At 44.4% G+C, this 17,589-nt stretch overlaps 1 protein-coding gene across 1 annotated transcript; it reads right to left on the reverse strand.

Annotated features, from left to right (window-relative positions):
• Nucleotides 1-1,498: 1,498 nt before the first annotated feature.
• On the reverse strand, nt 1,499-16,134 carry LOC307240258 (RAC-beta serine/threonine-protein kinase-like). Its single transcript, XM_080013981.1, has 14 exons — nt 15,988-16,134; nt 12,534-12,675; nt 12,257-12,385; nt 11,974-12,085; nt 10,292-10,454; nt 9,601-9,732; nt 8,921-8,986; nt 8,386-8,454; nt 8,161-8,283; nt 7,146-7,274; nt 6,304-6,518; nt 5,574-5,661; nt 4,539-4,641; nt 1,499-4,447 (listed from the first exon to the last, which is right to left on the reverse strand). Exons 2-14 carry the CDS (start codon nt 12,577-12,579, stop codon nt 4,368-4,370), a joined length of 1,455 nt encoding a protein of 484 aa, XP_079870107.1. The 5' UTR covers nt 12,580-12,675; nt 15,988-16,134; the 3' UTR covers nt 1,499-4,367.
• Nucleotides 16,135-17,589: the final 1,455 nt, after the last annotated feature.

Below are 17,589 nucleotides of genomic sequence, written 5' to 3' on the forward strand. Positions count from 1 at the left end.
TCATTACATATCCTCTAATTGAAGTCAGTTAAACCACTTACCTTAGTTTATTTATAGGTTTATAAAATACATTATTATGAAGGCAGTTCTCTGTTGATTTACAAAGTGCGTTCTCCAAAATGGATGAATAATTGTGATAAATAATCGTGATCACAATAGTGACATAATAATCGTGATCATCATTTTAGCCATAATCATGCAGCCCTACTTCAGAATGATTACAGCCAATAGTTGCGGCATAGGAAACCCACCCACAGCCACAAACATCATAGAATCACGATCACAGAATTACACTGTAACCAGGCCGAAACGACTGAACTTCTACAGTCACAAAACACACCGGAGCAGAGCAAAAGCACACTCGTCCATTGAACTTCAACGAAAGGCAGACCACCGTGGCAAATGTATTGCTGCCTGTCGCTATATTTATGAATATTATGATTATTTATCATTATTATAATAATACCAAATCCAATTGAAACAATGAGGGTAACGGACCTTTTGGATTCGTCGATTTTTGTTACAGTCACAGGAAATTCAGTGACGCTCGTTTTCGGATTCAATGTGAAGCCCACTTCATAAGTTATACATGGAAATAATTTATAATTATAATTCAACCCCTATGTACCCATACCAATCTGATTCTATGTATCTATCCCGTACATAGAATCGCATATGTATATTCTGGATATTTTTATATTTCTCAACCATTTGTGTTGTACATTTTTGTTACTTCAGTTTTTATTAATTTTTTTTTCCAGACTTAAGCTTTTTTTTTTTATGCTGATCGTCTGTAGAAACACACTGTGAAAACCACTGAAAAGTGTGTGTGTGGTCATTCATTACCTGAATATTTCTGCAGTTATGTGTGTGAGTAAACATTTAACATGGGGATAATTAGAGCAATTCATTTATTGATCTAAGTCTCAAAGTTTATTGGGATTTAGTTAAGGTGTAGTACGATTTTTTACTATTCTAAACCTAATTTCCTACAAAACCACGACGTTGTCAAACGCCAGGTATGATTATAACATTAATCCGCCAGAGAAGTCCATTTCTAGGAGAATGAATTTGACTTCACTTAAAAATGTGTACAGAATGGTCATTATAGCTACCAATTAAAAAATGATTTCTCAATAATGTCATTCAATCAGTACAATATAACCACTAACATAAGCACCTTCCCCTCTAAAAATCCGAGCATAGGATCTTTTAGGGAGTGTACCCTGGCCAATGCCTTTGTAGCTCTATCTGCTGCCTCTGGGTGTGTTTACGGCTCCAAGCCGACATAGATCTGTGTTTCCAACACAAGTCCCAACAAGCGCCTCAAATTTCTTTTTTTTTTTTTTTTTTTTTTTTTTTTGGGCGATAATCCAAAACAAACTTGGTTCTATAGCTGCTGGCATCAGGTGATGGACGTACGTGGTGCCGCTCGTGTTTGTACAATGTAAACATGCCGAGGAATTAATGACGACGTACAAAACACACCTGCAAGATATTTAAGACAACAGAGATAAAAATGGTGTATTCAATCATTGTCTTTTTGGAATTCCATACATTCATACAGAAATAGAAATGGATTGTTTGAGTAGATGCAACTGAAAAACGTACATTGCTTTCAAACCGTTGTGAATTCACTTAATTTCCGAGAGAGAATGTCTACAAAGAAGGGCTGGAGGGTGAGGGGGGCCTGGAAAGGTAAAGCACACGAGAAAAAAACAAACAAACAAAACAAAACAAAAAAAAAAAACAACAACCATGATTTCAAAATGGCACAGAATGGGTGAGGGGAAATGCAGAGTGTTGTCTGCCATTGTACACGTTTCAGAGACTCTGCACCACGAATTAATTCCTACCACGCTGAAACGGTGCCCACATCTGCTCCCCATCGTCACTGAAGCAGGTTTTACTTGTGCCTCTTTTTGATAGTTTCATACTGTACACTGGAAAAAAAAATGGGGAAATTGATATTTAACTGAGAAAAAAAATAAAAATAAAAGAAAGGCTTCTTGTAGATCAAAATGAAATTGCACTGAAACACAACCCTTGAAAAGATACTTCACAATTGTTATTGTTCAGCTCTATTTTCTACAATAAATGGTTCCGGGGTATGAGCCACAAAGTTATCTGGTTGATTAAAAACCGAAAAACACAACGCTGAAATTTGAAATGCTGGAAGAACTGAAATAAAACCAGTATAAAGTGAGGTGGATGGGTTAATCTGGCTGCCCTCGATAACTTTGATAACAACTAAAAACTTTTGATGTGTTAACATTAATACAGGGAAAAAAAGAATCCAAAATGCCGGCATTAATATGATGTCACCAAATCAAATTAAATCAAAGCCACGTGCACCATGTGTGTCCGGAGCTGAATTGACCCGATCGTCACCTCATTTCGGCAGAATCTCGCTCATACCCGTTGAATTTGGTCGGGTTTTGACGTGAAAAACCGAATGCATCCATCGGCGACCAAGCGGGCGAGTGGACGACGAGGGTAAAAGCCAAATCCAGAATCTAAGGTCCAGCGAATCCTAGGTCGAGTGAATATAAAAAACAGCCACATCCACGACGTTAAGTCAGCCCCGGGGACGAGGTCGCCCCCGTCCTGCCGCCTTCAACCCGCACCCTCGAGCGGCAGCGGGCTTTTCCACCCCCGAATAAACAATCGGGCGCGGACGACACGTGGGACAGGAGACGTCAAGCGGAAAAATCAGTATTTGAGTCAAAAAACAAAACAAGAAAAAACAAAAAAAAAACGATTAGATTAGCGGTTGACGGGCACGGGGTGTTCTGGGTTAGGTCGTCTGTGGTGTTGAAATACAACTGTGACTCTGAAGGTGACTGAACTGGATGCGTCTCCGAATGCCTATAATACTCTCGACAAGGACACCGCTGTTTTCAAATAAACAAAAGTCAAACACTCCTCTTAAAGTGCTACCAATTAAGGGTCAGGTGCTATGGCGGGCTCGGGGCGGGGAGGAGGATTGAGGCTGTCGGCGACCGAGAGAACCCAGTCCATCGGAGGAAAGTGAGGTCTAGATTTAGTAACTAAGTGCTTGACTCTTTTATTAAAAAAAAAATAAAATAAAAAAATAAAGACTGATTGGCTGCCGTGTCTTTCACCGAGTGAAGATAAAAAATAAAAATAAAAAATAAAAAATTAGAACAAAAAACAAAAAAACCCAAAAAGACACTTTGTGCATTTATCGATTCCCAATTGCTGCTCAGCGCTGTGTAGCACTCCACATCGATCCGTTGAACATTCCCAGACGAGAGCAACTTAATAATACATCTTTAAAAGTTGTCGCTGCACGCGCAAAAAGGACGCGTCCGTTCCCCCCCACGTCTGGCCAGAGCGCTCCCCATCGGAAACACTTTCTCGTGTCTTTTTCCAATATGAACAATTCATCCGTCCCTTCTGGTGTACAGCCGGACGCATCTCTCTCGCTCTCTCGATATAATGATGACATTCAGTTTGAAATTTGGATTTCTTGTCCCCCGTTTTCTCAAAATGGCGTGCGCGCATGCGCGCCCACGCCCACGCACACGCCCACACGCCCACACACACACGCCCACACACACACGCCCACACACACACACACACACACACACACACACACACACACACACACCCCCCCGAGCTGGGGAGGGGAAACAAAAAAAACAAAACAAACGAGCCACACTCCTCCCTCCCTCACGTGAGAACCAGTTGATTCCTGCTGGTAATGGCTAGTTCCAGAGAAGAGCACTTGGAAAGAGGCCTTGAGATAGCGCTATGGCTTCGTATAAGACTAAAACAACAACAACAGAGAAATGAATGATGTCAGGGTTGTCCACACCGTGACAAAGTGGAGAACCGATCGTGTGTGTGTGTGTGTGTGTGTGTGTGTGTGAGTGTGTGTTTTTTTTTTTGTTTTTTTTGTATTTTTACTTGTGCTGATGACAAAGTGAGGTACTACAGGTCCAGTTTGACACAGTACAGCCAGTGTGCTAGCAGGCTTTGTCCGTAGTGTGGACGATTGTTTTTTTGTTGGGTTTTTTTTTGTTTTTTTTTTCTTAACTTTTTTTTTTTTTTTTTGACGGGGTAAAGCAGCAAAATGGCCGCCTGCATTAGGCACTTAAAGGATTCCGTCCCGATACCGAGAATGCCGCTACTTTGTCTCGACACTCCGGTCACCGACGGCCGTGCTGAGTTTGGCCGTTGGGAGCTGCCGTGTTCATGCCTCTGTGGTTTGTCTGTGCATCTGTGTGTGTCTGTATGTGTCTGTGTGTGTCTGTGTGTGTCTGTATGTGTCTGTATGTGTCTGTGTGTGTGTGTGTGTGTGTGTGTGTATGTGTGTCTGTGTGTGTGTGGTGGAGACGCCATCACTCTCTTATGCTAGCCGAATAGGAGAACTGCGGGAAATGGGCTTGGTGGTTGGTGTCCTCGCAATCCAGACTGTTATCTGTAAAACACATAAGACGGGTGGGGTCAGTTTAGGTCAGTGTGCAGGGAGGAGGGGTGGCGCCACGGACACCTCCACCGGGAATACTCACACTTGTCCGGAGGCGTGAGTGTGATGGTCTGCGCGGTGAACTCGTCGTCGAAGTAGCGAGTGTCCGTCTCTGACGTCACTTGCGGCTTGAAGAGAGGCGTGAGCTGAGGGTGCGCGGACGGGGAGGAGGTGTGGTTAGTCAGGATTTAAACAGACCCCCACCCCGGCCCCTCCTCCTCCATTGATCCATCCAAAAGTTTAAGAATGAGATTAGAAACTTTATTGTAGAAAAGGATACACCTGTCACTGCCGACCCATGATAGATGGATCGAGGAATTTCTGACATTATATCAAGCCCAGTTACTCCAGAGCATGATGGTAACTAAAGCGTTTAGATTGAATGCTGTGCACATAAATACACACAGTTTTTTATAATTTTTTCTCCTGTTTTTTTTTAATACAGTATATTTTTAATTGCTAAGTTTTTTCTTTTTATCTGTACATTTGTGATTTTATTGGCTAATTTCTCTCTTTTTTTTTTTTCCAAAGTACCATTTTAAATTATAATTTTTATCTTTATTATTATTTTTTTTCCTTGGACTCTCCACTTATTTGGTATTTATTCTTGTCAATGCTATATTCCTCCCTCTGCCCTGGAGAAGGGACGGAGAGAGGGGTGGCGGTAGCTTATGTTCTTTTCTTACTTGTACTTTGTTTTTGTCATGTTGGAATAAAAGAAACTTTACAAAAAAAAAAAAAAACAAACAAACAAAAAAAAAAAAATCTTTATTGTCCCCGGAAAATGGTGTTCCAGCAAATTCACGGCAGGCAATAAAAAAAACAAAAAACACCACAGCAACGTGTAAGAGAAGAGAAGTCTGCATGTCAACTCTGTTGCCGTCTGTAATTACAGGCTAGAAGCGAGCCAAACGAAAAAAAAAAAATGAAATTCAATTAAAAATAATAAAAAATCAATTATCAGTCACTAAAATCCCATAATGCCCAAATGTTACAGACCAGAACCTTTCGTGACAAAGACATTCATTATAATCTGGGAAAACCAGGATTTGCTTTGGGGGCTTCATGCCCGCCTCACCTTTTTGTCGACCACATCCTGCCAGTTGATGGATATGAAGAACGTGTGGCTCATCACGTCTTTGGCGTCGTTAGGCCCGCCCCCTAACCTGTCAATCAAGAGACGCTCCTGTTAGCGCGCGGCGCCGACACTCGGTGCATTCGTTCTCATCCTCTATTCGCTTTCCTCGGAAGCCGTTTCCTTAAACAGGCGAATAAAAACCACTTTGAATATTTCATCAGTTTGATCAGTTAAAACAGGACAAACATGAGTATGCACGGGTACCAGTGAGTACATCACAGTTTAAGAGACATACGGATTACAAGTTAAAACGCAAGAAGCCCAGGGACAGGCACAGGAAATAGCTTTTTTATTTTTTTTTCTTCTTCCAATGTGTCTAGGGTGGCGTCACTGAATTTAGAGCCATCTACTTGTGATTGGATCAACCAGGATGAATTTTAATGCCAGGAGTGAAGTGTCTGGGACTCCGGGACAACCTCCTTTAGAAAGCGGCTGCGATTAAGTCAGCGGTCGGCTTAAACTCCTCTCTCAATACCGGATCGATTTAAAAGATTCACTCGGGCTGACTCCCAGGTGAAATCGTTTTCCTTTAAGAACAAAACGATAAGAACAAAAATGAACGGACGTACGAGCGCCACGCCTCATTTTTCCACCGTGCCGAGCAGAGAATCCGAAAAAAGCGCGTCGCGGAGAAGCACACCAAAGAAAGGGAGAGAGCATCTGAAAGCACCTCTGCTTGGGGTCCTTCTTGAGCAGGCCGGCCAGCAGGGACTTGGCCTCGGGCGCCAGGTTCCGGGGGAAGCGGATCTCCTCCATGAGGATGAGCTCGAACAGACGCTCATGGTCCTGGTTGTAGAAGGGCAGGCGGCCGCACATCATCTCGTACATGACCACGCCCAGACCCCACCAGTCCACCGCCCGGCCGTAGTCATTGTCCTCCAGGACCTGTGGCCGAGGGGAAGTAGGGGGGGGGGGAACACACACACACACACACACACACACACACACACACACACACACACACACACACACACACACACACACACACACACACACACACACACACACACACACACACACACACACACACACACACAGACAGTGTGGGAGTAGCCCCACAACAGCAAATATTTCAACTCAATGAATCGCTGCTGGCCTCCTTATTCGAAGTTGCCTTGTTCACTGTCAAGGGATACGTGAACAGAGGTTCCACTAAAAGGCGAACAGATGTTGTTTTTAAAGAGCTCCGAGCACTAAACCCTTTATTTACTAAAGCGACATGTTCACGCTGATGTGACACTCCTTCGGCTGAAAAGTGTAGGAAACTACCGTACTACCACCAATTGAAATGATAACCTTTGTGTGTGTATGTTAGCAGCCGTTATTAATCACAATCTTACAACATTACTGCGAGAAGATAGTTATTGTTTTTCTTTTTTTAAACCAGTCACAATATCATGATCTGGGCCCGTTTGAAACTTTCAGTGATGAGGGCGTTGCGCCAGTTTATCCACGGCTGTCAAAACCAAATCTTCCCCCCACTGATTGTAACGCAGCGGCGGTGCCCCTTACCTCGGGTGCCAGGTACTCTGGAGTTCCGCAGAAGGTCTTCATGGTGGCGTCGGGTGTGATGCCCTCCTTACACAGGCCAAAATCTGTGATTTTGATGTGGCCATCCTTATCCAGCATTAGATTCTCCAGCTGTATGTGTGGAGGCCAGAGAGAAGGAGGGGTTTCCACGTCACTTGCAGCCGGGCAAGGTTTGCATATACAGTTTCGGACAGTTATTCACTGGGACTGCATGTATAATTATATACCTTCAATTCAGGGTAACACAAAATATCTATAAAATCATTGCAGTGTCACAGTTGTCAATAGTCAAGACCACCCACGGCTTGATGAAGTCAAGACCACGTCTTTGGGTGAAGGGTGTAGCGGGACCGAGTTGAGTCAAAGAGGATAATCGACTCTGAGCCAGAGTCAAAACCACACCTTTTTATTTATTTTCATGTCAGCAGGAAATGTCCTTGTTTCCAATAAACTGTACATAAAAAAATATGTAGGACACAGGTTGCAGTTTGTACTTGAAGCGGTCTTGAAAAAAACCACGGTGATACACCGAAGTTCGAGATGAGCGAGACAGTCATTCTTCTCTCACCGTGCGTTAAACCAAGTGAATCAAATCAAACGACTGATTTAACTGAGTGACCCGTCGAGAACCGAGTCTCAAAAAAAAGAGTCAAACTTTTCATCACAAACAGAGCTCAGCGGTAGAAACGCAGTCTGCACAATCTTAGAATATTGTGGCGGCGATAGATAAATAATTGATCTAATCTTCTTTGTTTACCTTGAAGAACCTCCAAACAGCCGACATTTTCTTACTTTCCCACTCTTTTTTAGAGCGTTAACTACGCAAGTAGGTTACATTACGTTGGTATCGGAGCATTTTTACAAGTGCGGATGTGTATTATGACTAAGAATTGCGTAGTTGGTACACAAAATGGCTGCAGGTTGGCAGGTCTGGGTCATGGTAAGTCAGGGCCCTTTTTTTCCTTTTTTTGACGGGGTTTTGGAAACGAGTTTGCACCTTTAGATCGCGGTACACCACGTCACGTGAATGGAGGTACTCCAGCGCTGACACGATCTCCGCTCCATAGAATCGTGCCCGGTCTTCTGTGAACACCCGTTCCCGCGACAGGTGGAAGAAGAGCTAAAATGGGGGAGACAGGGGAGGTTAAGCACTCGTCAGAAGCGGACTGTTGACGTCAAATGGAGACAAGCGAGAGCACGGGACACCTGCAGATCTACTCACCTCACCCCCGTTGGCATATTCCATCACAAAGCACAGTCGATCGTGGGTCTGGAAAGCGTATTTCAATGTCTGGGGGGGGGGCAGACGTAGTCAGGCATCAAAAACAAAACAAAAGATGGCGGAAATATACATGATTACAGCTCGAGAGAAATCATAGGAATCATCTAATGAATCAACCCATTAATCAAGGAATCTCTGTCTGTCTGTCTGTATGCCCTTTAATTATCTCGACAACCGTTCATCCGATTTACTTCACACGTGGCAGGTGTTTTGCTGGGGACTCAAAGACGTGGAATTTGGTGCAATTTGGACACTCGACACGTGTTTTATTAATAAACTTTCAATTAACAGTGAACAGCAAGCCGGCGGGGGGCAGGGCTTCGGGGCTCTTCTTTCAGAGATTATAGAGCTGCCCTATTCAAGTTCAAGTGAAATGTCATGACACCCGGTGATTACGCACAAGCTCTATAAGCTCGAAAAATACTCAAATGTGCGTATTAGCACATACGGTGCAGGGAAAGCACGCTGTACTCACCGTGAGGAAGGGGTGTCGTGTGTTTTGTAGCACTCTGCTCTCTGTAACTGTGTGGGCAACCTCATCCTACACACACACACACACACACACACACACACACACACACACACACACACACACACACACACACACACACACACACACACACACACACACACACACACACACACACACACACACACACACACACACACAAATGTATTTCTGTATATATATTCAATATACACAATATACAACAAACTTCTAAATCAAACTAAATTGACAGGGGGTTTGCGTACATGCACATTAGTCAGTCTAAATATTAAAGTTACGTCGGGTTTGGTGACTGGTAAAGTGACGTGTATGTTTTTTGCATTAGGCAGAAAGGAGACTTTCCTGAAAACATCACATACAAAAAAATTCCCGGTTCTTCGTCAATCAAGAATGTGAAAATATGGGAAGACTGGTTGGACATCACTTCGCACCAGAAGGGATCACCACTCTTACACTCTTATCTTGCTCTCTGTGGACATGTCTCGATAAAACATAATTCTGCTTAAACACATCCAATGTGAGAGAAGAACTTAAGTTATTCTTCCACAAGAGCTTTGCTATCAATCGGTCTTCCTGGGTAAGATAAAGGCGAGAAAAGGATCATGCTGACATTACCGTGATAATGTCAGCAAGTGTCTCTCACTTACCTTGGCTATGATGACCTCTTTGCGCAGGATCTTCATGGCATAGTGTACACTGGTGGACTTCTCTTTGACTAAGATCACCTTCCCAAATGTGCCCTTGCCCAGCAGCTTGAGGTACTCAAAGTCACTCATTGTCTGGATAAAATGAAGGTATTACTGCTGATTAAGAATGTTGAATTCAGTTAAAATATCAACATCTTCATGTGGTGATACACAAGATACACACTGCATAAGATGATACTAACTCTTTATTAATCTGTGTAAATTCAGGAGAAATGTGTCACTTTGTAGTCTCATTTCATGGAAAAATATCACCTAAAATGAAAAGTCTGACATATGTTGAGGATTTTTACTTTTGGTGTAATATCATACTTTATACTCTTGACTTGTATTTTAATGAGAGCAACATCATTACAAACATATATCATAAAGTATAAATATATTGTGCAAAACTGATGTGAGAATTAATTACTTTGTATTTTGCTCAGCACAACCATATCAGTTGTAAACAGTAAAATCAACTAAGCAAATTAAAGACAAAAGGGACAAAAAACCAGTGCAGGTATCTCATCAACACTTCCAGATTAAACATCCAAATTTGAAGTAGGTGGTTGTTGGGATAAACCTTAAACCCTCACACCGATAATAACAAATTGAACGTCGGAACGTAAATAAACTCAAGACTTCCACCCACCACTTTGGTGCGGCTCTTGGACATAGCCACCTCCATCTCCTCCAGGCTGCACTCAATGGCGGAGCTGAACATGTCCATGGGCTCCTCCTCCTGTTGCTGCTGCTGCTGCTCACGCATCTTCAGGCCATTAGCCACTGCCTGGATCGCCCGCATCCACTCCTCCCTGCGGCGCAGAGGGTCCACAAATACAACATCACTCGGTGATAACCAAGCTAAAACCGCGACCCCACCTGACCCAACCATTATTTTACACTTGACAGAATGAAGACAGGAACAATACATTTGAATTCTATCAATCACTATAATCAAGCGATTTCTGTAGCTCTCAATGAGACTTCTGCACCTGTCAACAGGTAGTTTGGCCCACTCTTCCTCAGCAAACTGCTCCAGCTGTCTCAGGTTTGAAGGGTGCCTTCTCCAGACTGCATGTTTGAGCTCTTTCCATAGATGTTCGATAGCATTCAGGTCAGGGCTCATGGAAGGCCACTTCAGAATAGTCTAATGCTTTCTTCTTATTCATTCTTGGGTGCTTTTAGCTGTGTGTTTTGGGTCATTATCCTGTTGGAGGACCCATGACCTGCGACTGAGACAGAGCTTTCTGACACTGGGCAGTACGTTTCGCTCCATAATGCCTTGATAGTCTTGAGATTTCGTTGTGCCCTGCACAGATTCAAGGCGCCCCGTGCCAGATGCAGCAAAGCAGCCGCAAAACATAAACAAGCCTCCTCCATGTTTCACAGTAGGTGTTCTTTTCTTTGAAAGCTTCATTTTTTCGTCTGTGAACATAGAGCTGATGTGACAGTCACAGTTCTGACTCATGTGTCCAAAAGACTTTGTCCCAGAAGCATTGTGGCTTGTCAATATGCATTTTAGCAAATTCCAGTCTGGCTTTTTTATGTTTTACTTTCAAAAGTGGAGTCCTCCTGGGTCTTCTTCCATGGAGCCCACTGTCACTCAAAAAGCAACGGGTGGTGCAATCAGACACTGATGTACCTTGACCTTGGAGTTCAGCTTGTATCTCTTTGGACGTCGTCCTTGGCTCTTTTTCTACCATTCACACTATCCTTCTGTTCAATCTGGGGTCGACTTTCTTCTTGCGGCCGCGTCCAGGGAGGTTGGCTACAGTCCCATGGACCTTAAACTTCTTAATAATATTTGCAACTATAGTCACAGGAATATCAAGTTGCATGGAGCTGGTCTTATAGCCTTTACCTTTAACATGTTTGTTTATAATTTTCTTTCTCATCTCCTCAGACAATTCTCTCCTTTGCTTTCTCTGGTCCATGTTCAGTGTGGCGCACACGATGATACCAAACAGCAGAGGGACTCCTTTTCTCCATTTAAATAGGCTGAATGACTGATTATAAGATTGATCTTTTCTAATGGGTACCAACAAACTTGTCCAGGTGATTTGAAAATACATTTAATTTCATCACTTTTCAGGAGGAATGAAGCATTGTTTCAATGAGCTGCAAGGGTACCAACAAATTTGTCCACCTCTGTATGTTATAATTGGCAAACATTGCAATGTAGGGGAAGAAAACATTTATTTGATTTCAAGGAGAGCGCCTTGAGTCATCCATTTTTAGAACCTCTAAATACTTTCCAAACATGAGGTATGAATAACTAGATACTGCGCTCCACTTAATCGCATATTTTAAAATCTTCAAGGATGCAGTTACCTCTCGTCATTGTTTTCCACGTGAAAGGTTCGTTCTATGACGGTGGTCCACTGAAGGCAGCGGATGACAAATGTGTTGGGCTTGGGCCTCTCCGTCTTCATTAACTGGCATTCTGGGAAAGCATTATAAAAAAAACTAATCGAAAAGTTGAAGAGCTGAAGTCACAGCTTAAATCAGAATGACCCTATAAATAATTCATGAATTTAAAAAAAAAAAGATAAGATAAGCGACAATTAAATTATAGAGAAAAAAATGAAGCTCCTCCCTTTTGGGTTAAACGTACCTGCCACTGAAAAGTTGTTGAGGGGTGGCAAACTCTGGTCAGTTAGATCAGGCTTCTCCTTGTAGCCGATGAAGGAGCCATCACTCTTCAAAATGAAGTACCTGGGCCTCCATGTCTTAATGTACTCTCCTGGCATGAGACAAACCAAATAGGATCACATTATGAATTATGAGAGTCGGAGAGGTTGACATTTCAAAACCACTTGATTCCCCTGCTAAAGCTAAGGCTCATTTTGATGACGAATTATAAACATGATACATGAATGCGAGGGTCTCACCTCTTTTGTGGAGCCAGCCCTCTCTGACTATACTGACTTCGTTCATGACAAATAGTGCTTGGTTTCAGAGAGGGTCGGGAGAAGGAGGCCGCAGAGGGGAGACTGGGTTTTCTCTCAGTGTTTCAATCTGTCCGAACAGCACCTATTGAATGGAGACATGGAGGAAATATGGAGAGAATGGACAGATCTGAAAATGTACCTTGAACACAGAACAATCTGACTCTTCTGCTTCTCACCATGCGCATACTTACAAATGCCGCGAGATAGACACACTCCCAAAAAGTATCCAAGACAGGCGCTGGCTTTAGGTGTTTTTAATGGTAGAGGTTCCTTAAGGGCATAGCTACGTTACAGTTACTAGGATGGTAAAATGCAGAGAAAAGCATTTTGTTGCCTCAGTACTTGTACTCTGTGCAATGACAATGAGTTGAATCTAATCTTAACTAATAGTGATGCAGATGGAAGGAGATGCCACAATGCTGCCTTCCCCAAGTGTAGTGTTAGTCCGACTGGCTCATTTCAGATGTCGCAGTGCTGCGATGTCACAATGCCAATTGGGAAGGGGGAGAACTTAAGTACAGACGATGTATATAAATGGCCAGTAGGCAGCACCAAACTCCCTTATTTTGAGGCGCGGAATCTTGATTAAAGCTTGCTTTAGGAGAGACAGACACACTGACCTTGGCAGTGGAGTTACATCGGGTAAGGAGTTGGGAGGAACAAAGGCTCGTTTGTAATTGCACATATTTTCCTAATGTGTCATACTCCCTAAAAGTCCTCTGCTATGACTGAAGAAAAAAAACATTAAGCGTAAGTGCACAGGTGCAATGTGATCCAAGTAACACTTTTTCAGTGCAAAACATGAAAAAACACATATAACCACACAAACAACATTATTGTCAAAGGAAATCCTAATTGCTTTAAACAATGTCACTCTATAATTTATTTATAATTTTTTTAGTGGCTCTGTTTCTCCGTAGTACCAGCAGTAGGTTATTATCTTTATATTATATACTCCCAACAGGAGCAAGGAGTGGAGCCGAATCCGAATACAGTATTGACACAGCTCAAATAATGGGTTTTTACGAATTTTTATTTTGTACAAATATTAAAAAAATATATTTGTTTTCAGGAAGAACACATTCGGAAAAATGGTGAGAGCGATCCGAACAGCGGAGCTCGGCTGCAAGGTTGAGAAACTGAAACACGTTCATTCTCTACGTTTTATATTCTTAAAATGTATTATTTATCTACAGGTAGTCCTTACTTAACGACGTACCTGTTTAACAACTGTTCGGACTTATGACCAGCTCTCTGCAGTACAATGCCGCGGCGTCTCAGCATCAAGCATCTCATCATGCATCTCATCGTGCATCACCCTTGATATACGATAGATACTATTTACACTATATACATCTCATCTCATCATCGTTCTCAGTTTCAGTCTCATTCCCGCAGTCTGTCAGTATTCCCTACACCAGCACCGGCAACGGCCACGCCCCCTTACCGTGAAATAACACGGGTCCTCGCTAACCAATCAATTCGCTTAACGACCTGGTTCTAGGAACGGAACTCGGTTGTAAAGTGAGGAGTACCTGTACTTAAAAATGCCACACAGACCCTAGACGTGTCTTTTACAGTGAGAAATGTCGCATTGCACCCAGGAAGGTCCGATGAACAATAAGCCATGCGCTTCTGTATTATGTGTAACAAATTAGGTTAACTGTAAGTTAAACAAACGTTCCAAATAATTATTATAATGACATGAAACTACTCTGAGGCAAATGTATCCATTGTTTACACTGAATCTTCCATTGTCATATACTAATGATGTCATCGGACCTACTGGGTGAAATGGGACGTTTTTGGGACTATTGGGGTGTCGGAACAATGGGAAGTCCCCCTGCCCGCCCCGGCTGCACTGGAGCGCAGAACCAGAGAGGGAGTGAGCGGACAGGGAGAGGTAGAACGGGTGGAGAAAGTTCCTTCTCCGGAGGCAGAGCGCGTAGGACAGGTTGAAAATGATCACACTGATTTAATATCACTGGGTTTAATATCACTGGGTTGGGGTAATTGCCTAGAAAGGTCATCCCAGTAATTTACCGGGAACTATGTGTGAAAGGGGCTTCAGAAAGCATTATTCAACATGTACATTGAGAATGATTCAATTACAGGTACTCCTCACTTAACAACCTACCCGTTTAACGACCGTTCGGACTTACGACCAGCTCTCTGACCTGTCTGTATTGTACACTACGTACAATACCGCGGCGTCTCAGCGTCAAGCACCTCATCGCGCATCTCTGTTCTCAGTCTCAGTCTCGTTCCCGCAGTCTGTCGGTATTCACTACACTAGCGTTGGCAATGGCCACGGCCCCTTACCCTGAAATAACACAAGTCCTCACTTATCGAACAATTCACTCAACGACCTGGTCCTAGGAACGGAACTCGTCGTAAAGTGAGGAGTACCTGTATTAAAATACAAACACCATGAGACCTTCAAGGTCTACATTGATGATCAAAAACTACAATTGGATATAATATTTAACAACTATTATTGAATGGATTTTGTGTGTTTGCTTTTTTATTGTAAAATAGTTATGTTATTGTGTTGCTGTACAAAACACCCTCCATTAATGTAAATGACTATATAGGCATGTTGTGTATAAAATGTGCTATACACAAAGGTTATTACTTATTATTATTAATATTATTGTTATAACCGCATTCCACTTTTTCCACCGCTGTTACTACTGTGTATACTCACTTGTACGTAAACCAACTGACACATGTCCAAGTTGGGCTCACTAGTCACTAGTTAGCATTGTGCTACTTGCTAGCACAGCTACCTCATGTAAAGTGGTGTAAGTACAAATGTGTTATTTCATAACTGATTTCAGTCTGTTTCTTATTGTTGTTTTATGTAATAACTATCCTACTGTTGTTCATTTTTTTGCTATGACGCCTGCTATTCCCTCCACGGATTAACACAGCGTTATCTCAACATGTTATTACAAATAGTGTTGTTGTTGTTGTTGTTATTATTATTCCACATACCAGTAGATAGCCTGCGGGGCCGAGCTCTCTCTCCCACAAGGTGTATCTTCCTTCGTCAAACACATTTCCAAACGGGAAATCTGTGCTTTCCTGCCGAACCCGGTGCGCTTAGCCGCGGCTCAGCCACCTTCTAAACAACCTGATTTGTTTACTGAACCCCCGGATCCAGCAGTTTCACCAGCTCCCCCCACATATCCACCCCTCAGCGGTCACCGCAGCCAAACATCGCCCCGAACGTGGAAGGACCTCACACACCCAAGTTACTCGCGGTTATTTCCCAGTCAACGCCGCAGTCGAAAACTTTCCAGCGGTTTGCGGGGTGTTTGTCCGTGTTGTTCCCCAGTGTGTTGACCAGCCTCCATGGCTTGCTAGCAGGGCAGCCCGTCGCGCCACTCACCGGCTCAGCTGAGATCCCGGAGCGGCGCGGCGTTTCCGCGGATCTGGCGTTGCTCGACGGCGTGCCGGTGTGTCGCTGGGTCCTGACGGGGCCGGATCCTGATCCAGAACAGGGCCGAACAGCAGGAGCAGAACACCCAGAGCACAACACCATGGGACCCGCTGCCGCCGCTGCTGCTGCCGCCGACGCTTCCTCTGCGCCGTTTCTCCGGTGCCTAGCCGGCTGCACTGCCCCCTGCTGCTCGGACCCCGCACTGCAGCCATGGCGCCGGCGAGGGAAAATAAAAACACAGCGGAGAATACGGCTCCAGCCCCAGTGGAGGGCTCCAGCCCCAGTGGAGGGCTCCAGCCCCAGTGGAGGGCTCCAGCCCTAATGGAGGGCTCCAGCCCCAGTGGAGGGCTCCAGCCCCAATGGAGGGCTCCAGCCCGAATGGAGGGCTCCAGCCCCAGTGGAGGGCTCCAGCCCCAGTGGAGGGCTCCAGCCCCAGTGGAGGGCTCCAGCCCTAATGGAGGGCTCCAGCCCCAATGGAGGGCTCCAGCCCCAGTGGAGGGCTCCAGCCCCAGTGGAGGGCTCCAGCCCCAATGGAGGGCTCCAGCCCGAATGGAGGGCTCCAGCCCCAGTGGAGGGCTCCAGCCCCAGTGGAGGGCTCCAGCCCCAGTGGAGGGCTCCAGCCCTAATGGAGGGCCCCAGCCCCAGTGGAGGGCTCCAGCCCCAGTGGAGGGCTCCAGCCCCAGTGGAGGGCTCCAGTCCTAATGGAGGGCTCCAGCCCCAGTGGAGGGCTCCAGCCCCAATGGGCTCCAGCCCCAGTGGAGGGCTCCAGCCCTAATGGAGGGCTCCAGCCCCAGTGGAGGGCTCCAGCCCCAATGGAGGGCTCCAGCCCCAGTGGAGGGCTCCAGCCCCAATGGAGGGCTCCAGCCCCAGTGGAGGGCTCCAGCCCCAGTGGAGGGCTCCAGTCCTAATGGAGGGCTCCAGCCCCAGTGGAGGGCTCCAGCCCCAATGGGCTCCAGCCCCAGTGGAGGGCTCCAGCCCTAATGGAGGGCTCCAGCCCCAGTGGAGGGCTCCAGCCCCAATGGAGGGCTCCAGCCCCAGTGGAGGGCTCCAGCCCCAATGGAGGGCTCCAGCCCCAGTGGAGGGCTCCAGCCCCAGTGGAGGGCTCCAGCCCCAATGGAGGGCTCCAGCACCAGTGGAGGGCTCCAGCCCCAGTGGAGGGCTCCAGCTCTAAAGGAGAAAAATAATAATACAAATACGACAAAATTATAATTTTCTCCTTGGCATTTTTTGGGTCAAAGGTAACGAACATGGTTGAAGTCTAGTTAGATCCGGTGCATCTCATACATCTTGTTGTCCAAGTTTGATCAACATTAGGGCTGGACGATATCGCCAAAATTGTTATGTTTTTTTAAAATATTGATCCATATATATTTGATAATAATAATAATAATGCTCGATTTAGAGTTTTAAGTGTTTTCCCATGGCTTCCTGTTAAACACTGAATAAATAAAATAAAAATATGTTAACAAAAAAAAAGAGAAATAAAATAAATAATAGAAAAAAAATAAAATATATATATATATACATTTCAATATATAATATACATTTCAA

This window comes from Zeus faber (genome assembly GCF_960531495.2).
Source record: "Zeus faber genome assembly, chromosome: 14".
Lineage (NCBI taxonomy): Eukaryota > Metazoa > Chordata > Actinopteri > Zeiformes > Zeidae > Zeus > Zeus faber.

Coding starts and splice junctions, on each gene's coding strand:
- LOC307240258 (XM_080013981.1), bottom strand. CDS start 12,579: ATGAACGAAGTCAGTATAGTCAGAGAGGGCTGGCTCCACAAAAGAG. Junction 9,733..10,291: donor CCAAGAGCCGCACCAAAGTG/GTGGGTGGAAGT, acceptor CATTTTATCCAG/ACAATGAGTGACTTTGAGTA. Junction 6,519..7,145: donor CAGAGTACCTGGCACCCGAG/GTAAGGGGCACC, acceptor CCTCGGCCACAG/GTCCTGGAGGACAATGACTA.